General features: G+C 33.3%; 8 protein-coding genes and 1 non-coding gene across 9 annotated transcripts; 5 read left to right on the top strand and 4 right to left on the bottom strand.

Moving 5' to 3' along the window:
* Positions 1 to 3,012: 3,012 nt before the first annotated feature.
* LOC9304696 (mitochondrial import receptor subunit TOM20-4) lies at positions 3,013 to 4,604 on the top strand. Its single transcript, XM_002870619.2, has 6 exons — positions 3,013 to 3,165; positions 3,304 to 3,382; positions 3,558 to 3,727; positions 3,823 to 3,870; positions 4,140 to 4,229; positions 4,299 to 4,604. Exons 1-6 carry the CDS (start codon positions 3,070 to 3,072, stop codon positions 4,419 to 4,421), a joined length of 606 nt encoding a protein of 201 aa, XP_002870665.1. The 5' UTR covers positions 3,013 to 3,069; the 3' UTR covers positions 4,422 to 4,604.
* Positions 4,605 to 5,255: 651 nt separating this feature from the next.
* Positions 5,256 to 6,791, bottom strand: LOC9306736 (putative fasciclin-like arabinogalactan protein 20). The gene is given in 3 exon segments (XM_021019741.1): positions 5,256 to 6,618; positions 6,620 to 6,667; positions 6,670 to 6,791. Coding segments are annotated over 3 exon segments (1,278 nt in total). The 5' UTR covers positions 6,706 to 6,791; the 3' UTR covers positions 5,256 to 5,424.
* A 61-nt stretch (positions 6,792 to 6,852) lies between these two features.
* LOC9306735 (ribonucleoside-diphosphate reductase small chain B) lies at positions 6,853 to 8,012 on the top strand. Its single transcript, XM_002870618.2, has one exon. It carries the CDS (start codon positions 6,906 to 6,908, stop codon positions 7,905 to 7,907), a length of 1,002 nt encoding a protein of 333 aa, XP_002870664.1. The 5' UTR covers positions 6,853 to 6,905; the 3' UTR covers positions 7,908 to 8,012.
* Positions 8,013 to 8,489: 477 nt separating this feature from the next.
* TRNAL-AAG lies at positions 8,490 to 8,570 on the top strand. Its single transcript has one exon. It is a non-coding gene; the product is annotated as a tRNA-Leu (tRNA).
* A 145-nt stretch (positions 8,571 to 8,715) lies between these two features.
* On the top strand, positions 8,716 to 9,993 carry LOC9304695 (50S ribosomal protein L27, chloroplastic). The gene is made up of 3 exons (XM_021019132.1): positions 8,716 to 9,107; positions 9,396 to 9,497; positions 9,574 to 9,993. The coding sequence occupies exons 1-3, from the start codon at positions 8,805 to 8,807 to the stop codon at positions 9,763 to 9,765; spliced, it is 597 nt and encodes a 198-aa protein (XP_020874791.1). The 5' UTR covers positions 8,716 to 8,804; the 3' UTR covers positions 9,766 to 9,993.
* A 180-nt stretch (positions 9,994 to 10,173) lies between these two features.
* Positions 10,174 to 10,995, bottom strand: LOC9306734. Its single transcript, XM_021019133.1, has one exon. It carries the CDS (start codon positions 10,506 to 10,508, stop codon positions 10,302 to 10,304), a length of 207 nt encoding a protein of 68 aa, XP_020874792.1. The 5' UTR covers positions 10,509 to 10,995; the 3' UTR covers positions 10,174 to 10,301.
* LOC9304694 lies at positions 10,632 to 14,872 on the top strand. The gene is made up of 2 exons (XM_002870616.2): positions 10,632 to 10,677; positions 14,360 to 14,872. Exons 1-2 carry the CDS (start codon positions 10,632 to 10,634, stop codon positions 14,662 to 14,664), a joined length of 351 nt encoding a protein of 116 aa, XP_002870662.2. The 3' UTR covers positions 14,665 to 14,872.
* A 214-nt stretch (positions 14,873 to 15,086) lies between these two features.
* On the bottom strand, positions 15,087 to 15,610 carry LOC9306733. The gene has a single exon (XM_002868575.2). It carries the CDS (start codon positions 15,466 to 15,468, stop codon positions 15,259 to 15,261), a length of 210 nt encoding a protein of 69 aa, XP_002868621.1. The 5' UTR covers positions 15,469 to 15,610; the 3' UTR covers positions 15,087 to 15,258.
* A 210-nt stretch (positions 15,611 to 15,820) lies between these two features.
* On the bottom strand, positions 15,821 to 16,491 carry LOC110226562. Its single transcript, XM_021018506.1, has 2 exons — positions 16,450 to 16,491; positions 15,821 to 16,386 (listed from the first exon to the last, which is right to left on the bottom strand). Exons 1-2 carry the CDS (start codon positions 16,489 to 16,491, stop codon positions 16,171 to 16,173), a joined length of 258 nt encoding a protein of 85 aa, XP_020874165.1. The 3' UTR covers positions 15,821 to 16,170.
* Positions 16,492 to 17,476: the final 985 nt, after the last annotated feature.

The following is a 17,476-nucleotide window of genomic DNA, read 5'->3' as shown; positions in this document are numbered from 1 at the left end:
ATGAGTTAAATTTTATTTATTACAAGATATATATATTATATATTTTAGAATAAAGTTGTGATATATTATAATAGTAATTGAAAAAATATAATCAGATTTTTGTTAGAATGAATATATTTTCTTTTTTTAATTATACTCAATTATGGATATATTTTTTTAAGATATGAAAACGGAAAATAAAATTATTTTAATAAATTAATATGGTCTGAACAATGAGTTAATTTATATTAACAACCACAAAATGAGATTGCATATAATTCAATTAGATCAAAAATGAAAATATTATAAATGAATCGCTTCTAAAACGTAGATTATCTTTAATTAATTAAGAAAGTTAGCTATTATTTTGAATTAATTTAGGAAATTCTTTTTCAATTTCTAATTCTTTGGTTGTTGAAATAGAGATTTGTTTGAGGTAACTACGGAATTTACCAATTATTCGAGTAATCGAATATGTTATGAACATATATTTAGTATATAATATACCAAATTCAAACTGTGCATGGAGTCTATATTTTTATTTTAGAATCCTAATGAAAATATTGCGTGCACAATTTAATTATTCGTTATTTCCAAAATTGCTTGCACAATCAAATTTTCAAATATTTTGTGGTGTCAACCTTATTTAATCTATCTGATCATATAATCTTAACATGTCGTCTATTATAAGGATCATAATTTTATATCATATAATATATTACATTTAACCCTTCGCCTACTATAACTATTTTAAATATATCTTTTTAGAAAATCAAATTAAAGAATTTATAATTTTTTTTTATCTTTTTAATCTATTAAATATTTATGATATTCATTAAAATATTAAATTAAACTATTTTTAAATGTTCCAAATTAAAATCTTTAAAAATATTTCTTGTAGTATATAAAATTATGAATTTCAAAAAAGAATTATATGAAATTAAATAGAAATATTAAAACAGTTGTAAGGATCATAACTCATTTGTTAATATATTATATTTAACCCACTGCCTATTATAAATATTTGTTTAAAAAAATCAAATTAGAGTATTTATTGATGATATTCTTTAAATATTGATGATATTCTTGAAAAATATCAAGTAAAACTAATTTTATATGTTGCAAATTAAAATATTTAAAAATCTTATTGTAGTATATAAAATAATACATTTCAAAAAATAAATGTATGAAATTGAATATAAATATTCAAATTCTGACCCGTTACTCAGTCAAAATTTTTGTTGAACTTATTTTTGGTTAAAAGAAATATATTACTCAAATGTGAATTTTTGACCCGTTAAATTGTTTTCTTCATAGATTTAACAATTTATATTCGTTTTTAAAAATTCAAATCTTGGCATATGCAGAAAAAATTTACTTTTTTTGTTATATGGATGATATGATGATTTGTTTGTTTCATAAAAATAGAATCATATAAAGATGAAAGGTGAAGTATAATGATTAATAACAAATTAATATGGTAAGTTAGATATCAAAGCTTATATGTTCATTTTGATTGGTCAATCTTTTTTTGAAGTTAATAATATATTTTCGTTTTTAATAATTAAATTAATTAAATTTCATAAATTAGTATTTGACTTGTTTATCCTTAATGAGATGAATTAATTTACTCTTTATATTTTTATCTCTAATGACATTCTAATGTAATAACTTACAAATGAGAGGGTTATTAAAGGGTAATTATAAATTGTACTCCCCAAATAATAGTGTAGGATTATTAATTCAAAATTATTTCAAATGAAAGATATATCACATAGCAATAACTAATGGTATACTTATATGAAGAACAAAAATTAAAAATATTCATCATAAAGTTGTGAATGAAACCAAAGTGGTGTTTAATTAGACACGTTAAATATATAAAGATTATAAATCGACTAAATCCCTTACGCTTCCAAGCTAACGTTGCGGGTTCGATTCATGTATACTTGATTGCAATGAATTTATAATCAATCAATAAAAATTGATAAATTCATCACGTATTTCTAATTGGAAAGAAAATTGAGAATAATAATAAAAATTGGAAAGAAAATTGAGATAAAAGATAAAAATGAAGAGGTTCAAGTTCAAATATTTAATTTTGACCAACATTTTTATCATCATTTTCATTAGTTTCATCATAGATCATATAAAGGTGCCTCCAAATCTAGTTTGTGATAGAAAGATCTTAAAACTCAGAGTCTTCTCAAATTAGTTATATGTATTTTAAATCTTAATATTTTCAATTTTTATTTATCAAGTTTCCAAAGTCAATAAAAAAGATTTGTCGCGTTTTTATTTTGGAAACGTGAGTTTCCATCGTGTTTCCAAACATAGATTTTTAGGAAACGCGTTTCCGTGACGTTTTCGTGTTTTCGAAGAGTTTCCGTTTCCGAAACGTTTCGGAAACGGAAAACGGACCTCGAGGAGAGTTTCCATGCAACATAGCTGATAACGATTCATGGTACTATTAATTACTAACTTCGGGAAACAAAAATATATCATATTAATTATATAATAACATATGTTTTCTTTTTAATAAATATGCCTGATTTTTTTCTTGTTTAATTGAAATATATATTTTTAATTATAAAAAACGTATAATTTCTTTATTATTATCTTTTGAAAATTTTTAAATTGTTTATAGAAATATTAGTTATTTACAATTATCCTTATAATATCTTTTACATTTTTAAAATTATTTAAATTTATAATTACTTTCAATTATCTTTTTTTTTTTATTTTAAAAAGGAAATTTTTATTTTACACATGTCAAAATCTAAGATCGATAGATTTATCACGTGTCACGATCCTATGAGTTACTAACTTTGAAAATCATACTTTATATAATAAGATTAACATTTGTAGAAAAAAAAAAAGTGGTTGTGTATGTGAAACAAAAAAAGAGTTGTGTTCTTTGTAATGTTCATTGGGCTGACTTCAGCGGAAGCCCATAAGGCCTATTAAGCCCACTTAGTACTAATCGGACGAGAAGAGTGAACCGACTTATATTAGGATTAAGCTCGTCTTCCTTAAATTTTCGTTTTGTGACGGAAGAATAAAAAAATCAATCGCGAGGCTTGAGAATCAATGGATATGCAGAATAAAAACGAGAGATTGATGGTCTTCGAACATGCTCGTCAAGTATCAGAAGCAACCTATGTCAAAAACCCTTTAGATGTCGATGTTAGTCTTTTTTTTCTTTCCTGGGTTCATTCATATCTTTTGATTTATCGTTTTTTGAAGAATTTATGCGAAATTCGATGAAGAATTTTTGATCTCATGGCGGAAATCGAATTGGGTTTCTTTGATATTTTTTTGTAGAATTTGACGAGATGGGCAGGAGCTTTACTGGAACTATCACAGTTTCAGAAACCCTCAGAGTCAAAGCAGATGATTCAAGGTTCTTTTGTTATTTCTTCTCTTTTTAGTATTGTATCGACTTCAGATTAGCTTTTGATTGAATCTGCTTAGAAATTGAACATTTATGGACTTAGATGAGTCTTTATGTATCTTAAAATGTACATGTTGTTATTGAAATCCGTAATTTAATACTTAGAAGATGGAATTTTGCGTAGATGCCATTTCGAGGCTGGGAGAGGCGTTGTTAATCGATCCAAAGAAGCATGATGCTCTTTGGTTGATTGGGAATGCTCATATTTCATTTGGGTTTTTGACTCCTGATCAGACAGAAGCTAGAGAGAACTTTGAGAAAGCTTCTCAGTTCTTTCAACTAGCTGTGGAGGAGGTAAAGTCTCTTTCTTTCGTAATCCTGACCTAATCAATGTGATTGTTTTATGTTTTTCTGTGTGGTGTTTTGTAATTTGAGATGTGTTTTTGCAGCAACCGGAGAACGAACTCTATCGGAAATCAGTGGAATTGGCTTCCAAGGTACATCTTTATTGTTAAAAGTTCCTGATTTAAGAAATTGAGATCTACTTGTTGTCGAGGCTTAGCTAGTTGTCTTAGCAATAGGAACTGTGAGGTGGTTTGGTTTGATATATAGTGACTCATAGAAGGAGAATAATGTATCTGAATCATATTTTTATGCCTAGATATGAAGTTTTAGAAAAAACACAATTGTACAGTGAAGCAACAGTTATGAATCTTTGGTTTTTGTTTGTTTGACCAATTCTCCTTCTCTCTCTGCGAAACTGCAGGGTCCAGAACTACATACAGAGGTTCACAGACACGGTTTAGGCCCACAACCATTAGGCGGCACCGCTGGACCATCATCTACCAGTGCAAAGGTTGTTTCTTTTATCCAAAACTACAAATTGGTTTTGATGAAAATCTAACATGTTTGTTCTTTCTCACAGACTATGAAGCAGAAAAAGAACAGTGAGTTCAAGTATGATGTGTTCGGATGGGTCATCTTAGCCGGTTACGTTGTTGCGTGGATCAGTTTTGCCAAATCTCAGATGCCGGAGTCAAGGCAATAACACTCACCAAGAGCGTCTAAAGACCAGGACTTTTTCTTATGCATTTTGAATCAAAAGAGTTTTATCATTGTAACAACTCCTAGAACAGATTTGAAGTTATGTATCAGAGACTCAGAAAATGTATAAGAACTCATATTATCCTTTGGAAATTAACATACAAATCAGTGAAGACATTATACCTAACTCAGAAGAGTACTCTTCATGATCACCTTCTTCTTCCCTATCATTTAGCTCTGACAAAGACTCCAAATGTAACATGTTTCTCTTTGGGTACGATCATTTGGTTAACAAAAATATCAGTTTTCTTTACTGTTCATGTACGGTTCCGCGAGTAGTAGGACCGGTTCTCCAATCTGGAAAACAATGAGGTGACTTTTGCTTTTCCTTCTACTACCTTTGTCCATGGTCAGGTTCTAGCTTTGAAGATTAACAGTTCATCTTGTCCTAGCGATAGTAACTGCTAGGTGGTTCGAATTTATCGACTCATAGAAGGAGAATAGTTCATCTGAATCATGGTCCTTTCGCCTATAGATGAAGTTTTGAGTTAAAAAAACACACATTATATAGTGAAGCAATGGTTATGAATCTTTGGTTTCTGTTCTTTAGACCAATTCTTCTTCTCTTTGTGCTAAAGGGCAGGCTCCAGTACTACATACAGAGGTTCACAAACATGGTTTTTACGTCCACAACTATCAACAACCTCACAAAGCTATGAAGAAAAAGAAAGAACACTGATTCCAAGTACTATCATCAACCCCACAACAAATGGATTACGTTGATCGGTTTTGCCAAATCTCAGATACCGGTATCGAAGCAGTAACACTCACCAAAAGAGAGTCTAAAATCAGAACTTCTTATTCATTTTCAAACTAAAGAGTTTCTCATTGTAAACAACTCTGTGAACAGATTCAAGATTATGAAATAAGAGAATCAGAAAATGTGTATGAAGAACTATTATGAGTATCTCTCTACATTACTGTTGAATCAAATTGTCTTCTAAAGATCAATGAAGACCATAGTCACCCAACTCAGAAGAGTACTCTTCATGAACACCTTCTTCTTCTTCTTCTTCTCCATTGTTTAGCACTGTGATAGACTCTCCCAAATTAACCTGTTTCTCTTTCGGAACAATCATCTGATTAAAGCCATGAACAGCAATCCAATCGTTGACAAACAAATCTGGATATATGAGTGGAAATCCATTAAGAAGAAGTATATCACCAGACCAAGAAACCTCAATTTCATACCCTTTAAGAACACTTTGCAGAATCGCTCCTTCCTTAGCCAATTTCTGAAGATCTTTCCATAAAAGAAGTCGATTGATTACATGTCCTCTGAAAATAGTAACGTAATCGGAGAATTTGGTACTTGGATTTGGAATTGCTTCGTCGATTGGAGCAAAGACTGTGATCTTCGTGTCGTTTCCTGAAGTATCTTCTAATTGCAGAGCGAGAAACGTAGCTATGATCACGAAACCTCTTGACATTAACAATCTTGATGCCGATTCAAAGTTGTTGAAGCAATTCACTGGTTTTGATCCATTTGGAAGATTTCGAGTGGAATCGGAAGCGAATTTAGGACTTGGAGGTGTGTGAGTCGCTGAACTAGGGATAGGGATTGAACCAGTAGATGAGGTAGTGTTTGGGATTGAAGAAGACGATGATGAATCGTCGGAGATCTTCGTCGGGGATGTGAAAAACTCGCCGGATCCGTAAATCACGATGTAGCCGTCGTCAAAAACAGGAGAATCTTGGACTACGACGTTGTTGATCGAAATTATACGTCCGAATCGCGAAGAATTCGTGACGGTTAGAGAGGAATCAGATCTGAGAGTAGGGATTTTGGCGCCATTTGGGAGGTTTCTTAGGGTTTCTCCGGGAAGTCTCGTCGGAGAGAGCTGGTATTTGATATCAAGAAGCGAAGGTTGACCAAATCTGGAGAAATCTTGATCAGAAGGTGCGAAGATGGTGAGTTCTTGCCAATCTTCGAGGTTTAGATCTTGATTCGCGAGCTGTAGAGTGAGTCCCATGGATAAGTAGCCAGAATCGGAGAGCACTTCTACGGCGGATGAAACAGATGTCAGAGAAGGTGCGACGAGATCGAGAACGAAAAATAGGAAGAAGAAGGTCGTTAGAATCTTCGACGCCATTGATGCGTTCTTCGAGCTTTTTTTTTTTCTGTTTTCTTTTGGTTTCCCGTTGAGAAAAGCCGTTGCAGGGGAAGTTACAGCGTTTAGTCCGTCCTATTTAAGAGCGGGAAAATATTTACTGGGCTTTTTATTCATAGGCCCACAGGCCCATATGTCTTTTCTTTTTAAGTATTCACATTTTCCCTCCTGTTTCTTTTTATTTCCCTCTCTAGGAGCGGGAAAATATTTTCACATTTCCCTCCTATATCCCCAAATTTTCAAGATAAATATCTCAATCACAGATCCATAATAATTCACACAAAAAAAAAACTCATAAATCTTCTTCATAGAAAAAAATGCCTTCGATGCCAGAGGAACCAATCCTAACACCAACACCAGATCGATTCTGTATGTTCCCAATCCAATACCCACAGATCTGGGAGATGTACAAGAAAGCCGAAGCGTCCTTCTGGACCGCCGAAGAAGTCGATCTCTCTCAAGACAATCGCGACTGGGAAAACTCACTATCCAACGACGAACGTCACTTCATCAAACACGTCCTCGCCTTCTTTGCCGCATCAGACGGAATCGTTCTGGAGAATCTCTCGACCCGATTCATGTCCGATGTTCAGATCTCAGAAGCTCGTGCCTTCTACGGATTCCAAATCGCGATCGAGAATATTCATTCTGAGATGTATAGTCTCCTTCTCGACACTTACATCAAAGACAACAAAGAGAGAGATCATCTCTTTCGCGCAATCGAAACCATTCCTTGTGTGACGAAAAAAGCAGAATGGGCTATGAAATGGATCAACGGATCTCAAAGCTTCGCTGAGAGAATCGTAGCTTTTGCTTGCGTTGAAGGTATATTCTTCTCTGGTAGCTTTTGTTCGATATTCTGGTTGAAGAAACGAGGTTTAATGCCTGGACTCACATTCTCTAACGAATTGATTTCGAGAGACGAAGGTCTTCACTGTGATTTCGCTTGTTTGATCTATAGTCTTCTTAGAACTAAGCTTGATGAAGAACGTTTGAAATCGATAGTTTGTGATGCGGTTGAGATTGAGAGAGAGTTTGTTTGCGATGCGCTTCCTTGTGCCTTGGTTGGTATGAATCGTGAGTTGATGAGTCAGTACATTGAGTTTGTTGCTGATAGGTTATTGACTGCGCTTGGGTGTGGTAAGGTGTATGGTGTGAGTAATCCTTTTGATTGGATGGAATTGATTTCGCTTCAAGGTAAAACTAACTTTTTTGAGAAGAGAGTTGGTGAGTATCAGAAAGCTTCTGTTATGTCTAGTGTTCATGGAAACGCTGCGTTTAATGATGATCATGTCTTCAAGCTTGACGAGGATTTTTAGATTTCGCGTAATTGAGTTGTTTAGTATCGTAATTTTCAGTGTACTGATATCATCTTTTAATTTAATGAAATGTGTTACCTTTTTTCAAATAAAAAATGAAGAAAATATCTCTCTTTTATATTGAAATGAATGTGTAGGTGTTGGATTTTACACTTAAGTTTCGTTAGAAAACTCCATTATCGCTTTAAACAATGAGTAAAGGGGAGCTCAATTAAAGTGAAAAGCTCAATGGTTGCCATTGCTCGTGATGTCCATCGCACTAGAGCGTTACATGGAGAAAAATGAAAAATCTGTGTATCGCAATTCATTTGAATTCTCTTTGAACGACATTACTAAAAATCCATTTTTCATTCATTTCCATCACTTGTATTCGAATGATCGAATCGATACTCATTGCAAATCAGTGAAAATTTGTTTTTTTTTTCAGTTTGATTCAGTGATTATAAAACGAATATGAATATTTAATATCGTTTTCTTCTTACACTTTTCTACAAAAATCACTTTCACCGGATCTCACAATCATTCTGAACATACCTTTGTTGTTTTGGTTACATAAATAATATGTACTAACTTAAACAATAAGTTGATATGGCCGAGTTGGTCTAAGGCGCCAGATTAAGGTTCTGGTCCGAAAGGGCGTGGGTTCAAATCCCACTGTCAACATTCTCTTTTTTTTTTCCACTTGCTGACGTGTACTTATCGTCTAGTTTTAAACATGGTGGGACCTACGTTATAATATGATGACGTGTAATTTTAATGGTCACTAATCGAGTGAGACGAAACGATAAGGAGGTAAGGTAAAGAGAACTTCTTCCTCTTCTTCAACCTCACAAAAACCCTAATTTCTCCATTTCCAAATTCAAACGAATTCTCTGCTGATTTTTGTTGATTGTAGCAATGGCGATGGCAACATCGATGACTTTGAATCTAGTTGGGGCATTCAAAGGCTTGTCTCTCTCTTCAACCTCGTCTTTTCTCAGAGGCGATTTGAATTTTAGCCCGAAAACAACTTTCACTGTTACTCTTCCTTTGGAAAATCTTCAAGCTCCGATTCCGTTGACGATTGAGTCTGCCCATAAGAAAGGAGCTGGTAGCACTAAGAACGGTCGTGATTCTCCTGGGCAACGACTCGGCGTCAAGATTTACGGTGACCAAGTCGCTAAACCTGGCGCCATCATTGTTCGTCAACGTGGCACTAAGGTAACACTTAAGAACACTAAACTGTTGAATTTAAGAACCTCTTGTTTCAATTTCAGTCTCTTCTAGTTTTAGCTCAATTCTGGGAATTAATGGTTTTGCTTGTGTTTAGGATGAAACTGTTTTGTTTTGAGAAGATTGATTCATGAATGATGTTTTGAAACACGAAACTCTCATTGTCGAAATTGAGAAGCTCTTATTACAGATTACATTCTCTGTTAGGTTATGTTTGTGTCTAGGAAGAAACTATATTGTTTGAGAAGAATGATTCATGAATGATGTTTTATGTAGTTCCATGCTGGGAAAAATGTTGGGATTGGTAAAGATCATACCATCTTCTCTTTAATCGATGGATTAGTCAAGTTTGAGAAGTTTGGCCCTGACAGGAAGCAGGTAAAATCTGCCATCATACTGATTAAGCTTTCTTAATCTTCTTGGATTTTAAAGAAAATGCGATACTTCTTTGCAGATAAGTGTGTATCCAAGAGAAATTGTGCCAGAGAATCCCAACAGCTACAGAGCAAGAAAGAGAGAGAATTTTAGATTGCAAAGGGAGAAGAAGAAGGCGAGACGCGAGAATTACACTTACACAGTTCCTACACCTGAACTTGTTCTTGCATCTGCATCAATCGATGATGCTGAAACCAATCCGGAGTGCTAGAAGATCGAATGTGAAGTTTTCCTTGTCTCTTTTATGTTTAGTCTTGTTCATGAAAATGATCCTTTTGCTAACTTTACAAGAAAAGCTTTGTTTCAGAGGTATAAGAGTTGGTGTATGTGTCTAAATCCAAGCCTCTCTTTTGTCAAATTAAGAAATTGAAAAATGTTCATTTTCATCTATCATTGCAGAAATAGTGGAATGAAATTATATTATTCTATGCTTTTTTAATTTCATTTAAGTATTTAGCTATATCTTGTTCATCTTTAATCCACTGATTTCTCTAACGTTTACCATATATGTATATAACAATCCTTTTTGTTACCCAAGCTTGAGATCAATTTTCCCGGAATTTCCTCACAAATACATACACATATGTAAGATTGCTATATATATATATATATATAACACTAGAGCAAAAACGGTTATTGAGAAGGATTAATTAAGAAGAACAGAGATAAGTCCTAAAACAAAGCCTCATGACTACTAAAACATCCCCTGGCACAAACAGAGGCACATACACGAGTGTAATAAATGAGCTATACATAGACATGGATGTTGAGAACGACGAGGAAGAGGATAAGAAAGAGACCATAGAGAACAGTGTGAACGAAAATAGAAGCTACCGTCGTCTTCATGTTCATGAAACCCACCGGTGATTCTTTCCCCGGAAACTGCAGTATCAATCCTGGCGACAGAAACGCAAACAAAGCCGAAGCTATCAACGGTGCAGCCCAATCATGCATATCTTCTTACAAGAACAAGAACAAGAACAAGAACAAGAACAAGAAGAAGAAGAACAAGGAAAAGAACAAGAACAAGAACAAGAATAAGAACAAGAACAAGAACAAAAAGGAAAAGAAAGAGAAATGGAGAAAGAAAGAAGAGAGTGGGAAATATGGATGGGTGAAGAAAGTGATGATGGAATTGTGAGAATGAGAATCTGATAAAGTTAGTTCTTTACAATTAAAGGAAGAGAGAGAGTTTGTGGAATTTTGCTTTAGCTAAGGTGGCGGTTGAAACGATTAGAGCTTAAGCATAACAAATTTTCAGTAGTATAAATATAGAAGGTTTGAGCGGTTGCAGCTGTATATTTATGCGGTTTGAGCGGTTTAACCTATTTATGTGGTAAGTTATAAATTTCGTCGCGAATCCACCAATAATGGGATTGCGACGATTATAACCATTGTAAACAACCAGTTTTGCGATGATTATGACCATTGTAAACAACCAGTTTTCTGGTAGAGAGCTAGAGATCGTTTTTTTAATATTGTATAATTTACATGGCAGTTGTAGCATCCACGGACTAATAATATTTATAAGCTAAAGATCCACATTAGTAAAAGAAAAAGTTGTGACCATTTAGCAGTGTAAAAAGACAAGAAAACACCTGTAAACAATGTAGAGAAACGGTTCTATGTCACATTCAAAGTCCTATGTGATTCACATGAATAGCGACATATCTTTCGGTGACCAATAAATGTAAACGCCAGATTTCGAAATATGTTTGGAGGAATTTTGGTTAGTGAAATTTATTTGACTTGAGAAGACTAAATTGGATTACAAGTAATGGGTCCACCACTTGCTAAGCGATCAATAAATTCCGTAAAAAAGAGAACAATATTTGTCTACTTTTTCGATTTGACACAAATATTCTTTTTAATATGGTAATAATCAAACTTTTTGTGTATTCAATTTAAAATTATTCCTTTGGCATAAGAAGAGACGTGTAAAATTTTATAGGGAGTTTTTTTTTTAATCAAACTTTTAAATTTCCATTCAAGTTTAAACGTTCACAACTCCACTAGAAGAGGAAGAAATGACAAACGCATATAGTGCAATTTTAGCCACGAATCAGCCGAAACATTTTTTTTTTTTTTTGGGTAAAAAACAGCCGAAACATTTGCTTGTCCTAGGGATAAATTGAAAAGAAATTGCAGAGAAAGAGGAGCAGAGGGATCTAATGTCATGAAGAAACTCCACCAACTCATTACTTCTGCATTCGAGTGGAGAAGGTCTACAAGGACCTTAGAGTTTTGTTATGTATGCCATTTTGTTGTGGAACTATCACATTTTGGTACAATTTTTGTTTTTACCACTTTTTTGATGGTTTTGATTTACTCGAATAAACAAATTTGTCCGAGGCAATATTAGCAACTGTGTTAGGATCGGACCCAAAATAACCCGCGGTACACCGGTTTCCATGCAACATAGGTTTTTAGTTGTACCGATAAACCCCTGAACTCCGCAAGTGGAGCAAAATGGATTGTTTCGTATATTAATTAAGGGATTTTTGTTTAAACTATCACTTATCGGAAAAATCTTTTTGTAAGTACCATTTTCGTCAATCCCTTTCCGTTTCTACCACAATTGAGTGGTAAAGATTGTTGTTGAATGACTAAAATACCTTTAAAATATTTAGTAAAAGAAAAATAAGAAAAATTATACCGTTAAACCACGAGAGTAGTCCACTCTCTAGCACCTCGATGCATTTCTACCGGGATTGATCGGATCAACCGATAGAGTTTTTTTATGTATGCCATTTTGTTGTGGAACTATCACATTTTGGTACAATTTTTGTTTTTACCACTTTTTTGATGGTTTTGATTTACTCGAATAAACAAATTTGTCCGAGGCAATATTAGCAACTGTGTTAGGATCGGACCCAAAATAACCCGCGGTACACCGGTTTCCATGCAACATAGGTTTTTAGTTGTACCGATAAACCCCTGAACTCCGCAAGTGGAGCAAAATGGATTGTTTCGTATATTAATTAAGGGATTTTTGTTTAAACTATCACTTATCGGAAAAATCTTTTTGTAAGTACCATTTTCGTCAATCCCTTTCCGTTTCTACCACAATTGAGTGGTAAAGATTGTTGTTGAATGACTAAAATACCTTTAAAATATTTAGTAAAAGAAAAATAAGAAAAATTATACCGTTAAACCACGAGAGTAGTCCACTCTCTAGCACCTCGATGCATTTCTACCGGGATTGATCGGATCAACCGATAGAGTTTAGCAAAAAAAAAAAAAAAGTTGTATGCGAGGATAGTAATATTGAGGTTGTTGGCTGAAATGTCGTGAGACATGGGGGCATGAGTTTTAATTTTCGTACGTAGCATAAAATGAGTTGCAAATGTACAATTGTCTATGAACTTTAAGTTTATTTTCTATGAGTGGACAACTCAACAAAATAATTATTTGATTGATCGCATACAAAAATAAAGAAAAGATTTACCACAAGAGACTACTCCCAAAAATAAATTAATACAGTATGTTAATACCTTGCTACGACCACGATCTTATACCAAGTGCACATACACAAAACTTACTTACAACAATTGAAACTGAAAGACAAAAACATACCCGTTTTTGGCTATGACTCGCAAATCGTTCACCTGAATTTTTTTAAGAAACATATGTTAGAGCATGTGTAATGAGAATTTCTTAATAAAATTTCTCATATAAAAAAGAAATAATAAAATAATAAAAAATAATATTTAATTGTAAGAATTTCTCAAGAAAGTAGAGAAAGTCTCTCAAGTGAGAGACTCTCACCACTCTTTTTTAGAGACTTCATCATTAAATAATACTTTTTATTATTTTATTATTTCTTTTTTACATAAAAGACTTGAGTGAGAGACTTCTATTATACATGTTTTTAATATGCTACGGCCAAACTAACTACAAGAAAACAATATACTTAACAAGACGATTATAAATCTTATAAAATCAAGATGATTATAAATTTGTTTGACAAATAAACTTTCTACTTGGCATATATAAAAATTATTTCAAAATTTCTTAACAAATGGTTATTTTTTCAAAAATTATAAATAATTAACTAAAAAAAAAGACGAAATGATAATTGTTTGACCAAAAAATAAAGATAAAAATAATAAACGAAAAATAAAAATAATTGGCCTTACCTCAGCTTTTCTTCTTTGTTTGAAACTCTGTTTTTGACTCTTTTACTCTCTCTCACAACACCCATCGCTAGGCTTGGGCACGAAGCGGATATCCGGAAAATTTAGGATATTCGTTATTCGATTCGATTTAACCGAATACTTGATTTTGTGATTTGCTTTGATCCGAAAATTTCCGGATATTCAGAATATCAAATATCTGGATTTTTTTGTGATATTTGCGGATATCCACTTCGATACTTCTGCACTTATTAAAACCCTAAAAAGCTAAGCGCTCTCGTGTAAAACTACGAAGAAAAATGTAAAATTTGGAAAAAGAAGTCATCACAGGATTCCAACTTCATATTTTTAAGGGATATTGATTTTTTTAATAATAAATTCCACTTCACTAATAAAACTATTAAATTGTGTCACAAATACGAAGGATAAAAAACTGAATTTACAAATACAAGCCAAAAATATATTACGATATACATATATATATATTTCTAATATATATAGAAAAATACGGATCGAAGCGGATATCCGACTTTTAAAAAAACAATATTTGTTATTTGCTTCGGTTTTTACGAATACTACATTTTCCTATTTGATGTGCTCCAAAATATTATGGATATTCGGATTTTTTGAATCGAATCAAAACGAATACCGAGTCGAAGCGGATCTAAGGAATATTTTGCCAAGGCCTATGGCCACCGCTTTGTCGAATAAAAGGCGTCTGCTTTTTACGTTTTCTACTTCACAGCAATGGCGGATTGGGCTCCAGTTCTCGTCGGAGTTGTATTATTCGTTCTCCTTTCTCCAGGTCTCCTTTTCTCGTTGCCCGGACATCACCACACTCTCCAATTCGGCGGCATGAAAACCAACGGCAAAGCTATCGCCGTTCACACACTCATCTTCTTCGCTGCTTACACGATCTTGATCCTCGCTGTCAATCTCCACATCACAACCGGCTAATTTATGGGGCGAAGTAAAGGTAACCCTTTTGCTGAATCTGCTGAGTTCTTCAGGAATCTTCTGAGATCTGGAACTCTGTTTTTAGGGATTTGTATACTTTACTCTGTTCTCTAGTTTGTGTTGTGCATTGAGTTTTTACTGAAAATGTAATAATTATTAAGCTTGTATTGTTGTGATTAAGTTATAATGCAAAATTTGATGTTTGCTTCCATCTCTGCTATTGAATTGTGGAATACAAAATTACAGATTTTTATTTGTCTATACAATACTTACCTTTAAACCATATTAGCAAAGAATCAGAGATTTGTGAAAAATTGTGAAAAAGAGAGAAATTTGTAGCAAAAAGAAGATGCTTTATGATGCATTGTTACATGTTGAAGCCACGAGAGAGATCAGGATATTGTTATCTCTTTGGAGCTACTTAGAGAGTTTTTAGAAATTGAATTGTTGAAAACAAAATTACCGATTATTTATTTGTATACAACCTTTTTTAATCACCCCTGCTTGAGACCCTATGAGCCCAGAATCAGAGATTAGCAACACAAAGAAAAGAAAAAATAGATTATGGCGAACTTTGAATCAAAAGAAGCTGCCTTTGTTACACTACAAGATCAGAAATGGATGTGAATTTGTATGGCAATGATCAAGATAGTGAGTATACAGAAGTAAATAATGGCGTGGACCAAAATCGAAATCCCGCTTGTGCTCATGTTCCCAAACTCCATCACTCTTGTCCTTGCCGGTAGCTGAAAGAGCAATCCTGGTGAGAGTAGGATGAACAGAGCCACTGCTACAATCACGGGTCCCCAATCTGCACTCATATCTCAACAAAATCTGTAATCTGAAATGTGTTTTTGTTTGTGTGTAACAGGTTCTTGTTTTTTCCTTTGCAGATGAAAATGAAAGATAAAAGTGAGAATGGAGAAGTTTGTTAGTGTTTTATGTAGAGTTATGGGTTTCTTGGTGGCTAAGGAGAGGAATTGGTTTAGATGCTAAGCTTTGTGAAGACTACAAAAGAAAGGTATTATATTCTTGAAGTGGGATTTGCTTTTTTTTTGGTCTATAAACTTTCTTTATTCTTAATTCTTCAATCAATTGCTTCTTTAAAGTTTCTGTTTTCTATTTTCTACAACTGCTTTACAGATCGTTATCGGTATGTGTTTTCTGCTTTTGTTAAAGAATTGCTTAAAAGTAGACGACTGTGGAAAAAGATGATATTACCAGTTGTTGTTTCTTTGTTAGGGTCTACTTTGATAGTTTTCTTCATAGGTTTGGATTTAGCCTTTTCTTGGTCAGTTTCGCGTAAACTGTTGGACACGTGAAAGTCGGTGTTCTGTTTTCTTCTGATGTAAACAAACTGATCGGGACTGAATTCGGTAATTTGGTATTAAATTTTGTGTATAGGTATTATGAACACTGAACACTTTGTTGTAATGCATAGCTAAAGAGAGGGAATGCAAATAAAAGATGATCATCACTTCACTTTCTTCTTTATTATAAGTTTGTGTGTTTGGATCTATGTTTCAACTCTCTAGCCCTATCCAAAGTTTATTTCTTTTTCCTCGTTTTACTTGCTGGTGTTGAAAATCAAGAACCAGAGAGGGACCGTATAGTTCAAATGTGATGTGTTCATGTTCTGTAGTGGTAGTGGTTTCTTGACTTAAACGCTCTGCATCAGTGTGAATCTTGATTAACTTCTCTATTTCCATGGTCGGCGTCAGATAACGAGACCTTGTTGTCTCGGTTTTTGTTCGCAAGATTCAAGGTTACTTCAACTTCATTGATCTTTGGTTTTCCTTTACTCGTCGGGTTTGACAACAGCAGTGACTACAGAAATTGGTCATCATTGTTGTGGTGCATTAGATGATAAACATTATACACTGGTTGAAGAAACTAATGTTTTTCATATTGGGACGATTCGTGTTAAAGAGGAAGAGCAGAGGATAAAAATGGGCCAAATTTGCAATTTAGGCCCAGTTCGTAAAATAAGCAGTATATATTTAGGCCCAGTTTGTAAATAAGTGTATTTGTCAATTTTTACAAATAGATTTAGCAAAGAAGATTCAATTGAGGTGACCAAGCTAATTTTCCACACCTATGAAATTTACTGTCTCAGTCAAAAGCTGGGCTAGCTCAACAAATTATTGGACCATGTGCTATGCTGCAATTTTTTTTATGTAATTGTCTAAATATTTAACATTTTAAAAACTAGACCCTTAATTGCAATTATTTGAAAAATTTGGATCTTAAAATACAAAAAAACAAAAAAAAAGTGGGACCCGGTGCACTAGCACCCAGCACACCACAAGAGACTCAAAAGTGACTTACATGCTTCGAATTGAAAAGTATTGTGTTTTGAAGTTTTGACTAGCCAACCAAAATTTCTCATAAATTTCATGGCTTATATTAAAAACAAACTATCACCAAACTATAAACTAACCATTAATTATTTGTCTTGTGCTAAATTATGAAGAACACTTGGTTATTGATTTGAAATACAAATTGATGAATCCTTTGATATCATATAGGCATATACTATTTATTGAAGTTTACTCTAAAACTCGAAGAACCAAGTACCAAGGGTATATAACGCAGAAAAAGTATATAGTATACCATTTTATTGGTCTAATTGATCTAGTAGCTATAGTTACATTTTACTACTAGAAATAGAATTTGATTCACCTTATGCGCATTAAAATATAACTTAACATGAGTACTAAAATACTGTTAAAACTACTAATCAATAGTAAACTAAAATATATATTCATACTTTGCCTATATAAAATTTAGTTTAATATGTTATTTAATAAATATTCTTATCTTTTATCA

This window comes from Arabidopsis lyrata, assembly GCF_000004255.2.
Source record: "Arabidopsis lyrata subsp. lyrata unplaced genomic scaffold ARALYscaffold_7, whole genome shotgun sequence".
In the NCBI taxonomy this organism is placed as follows: Eukaryota; Viridiplantae; Streptophyta; class Magnoliopsida; order Brassicales; family Brassicaceae; genus Arabidopsis; species Arabidopsis lyrata.
Note: the sequence above shows the minus strand (reverse complement) of the source record. Positions and strands in the feature narration are given on the sequence as shown.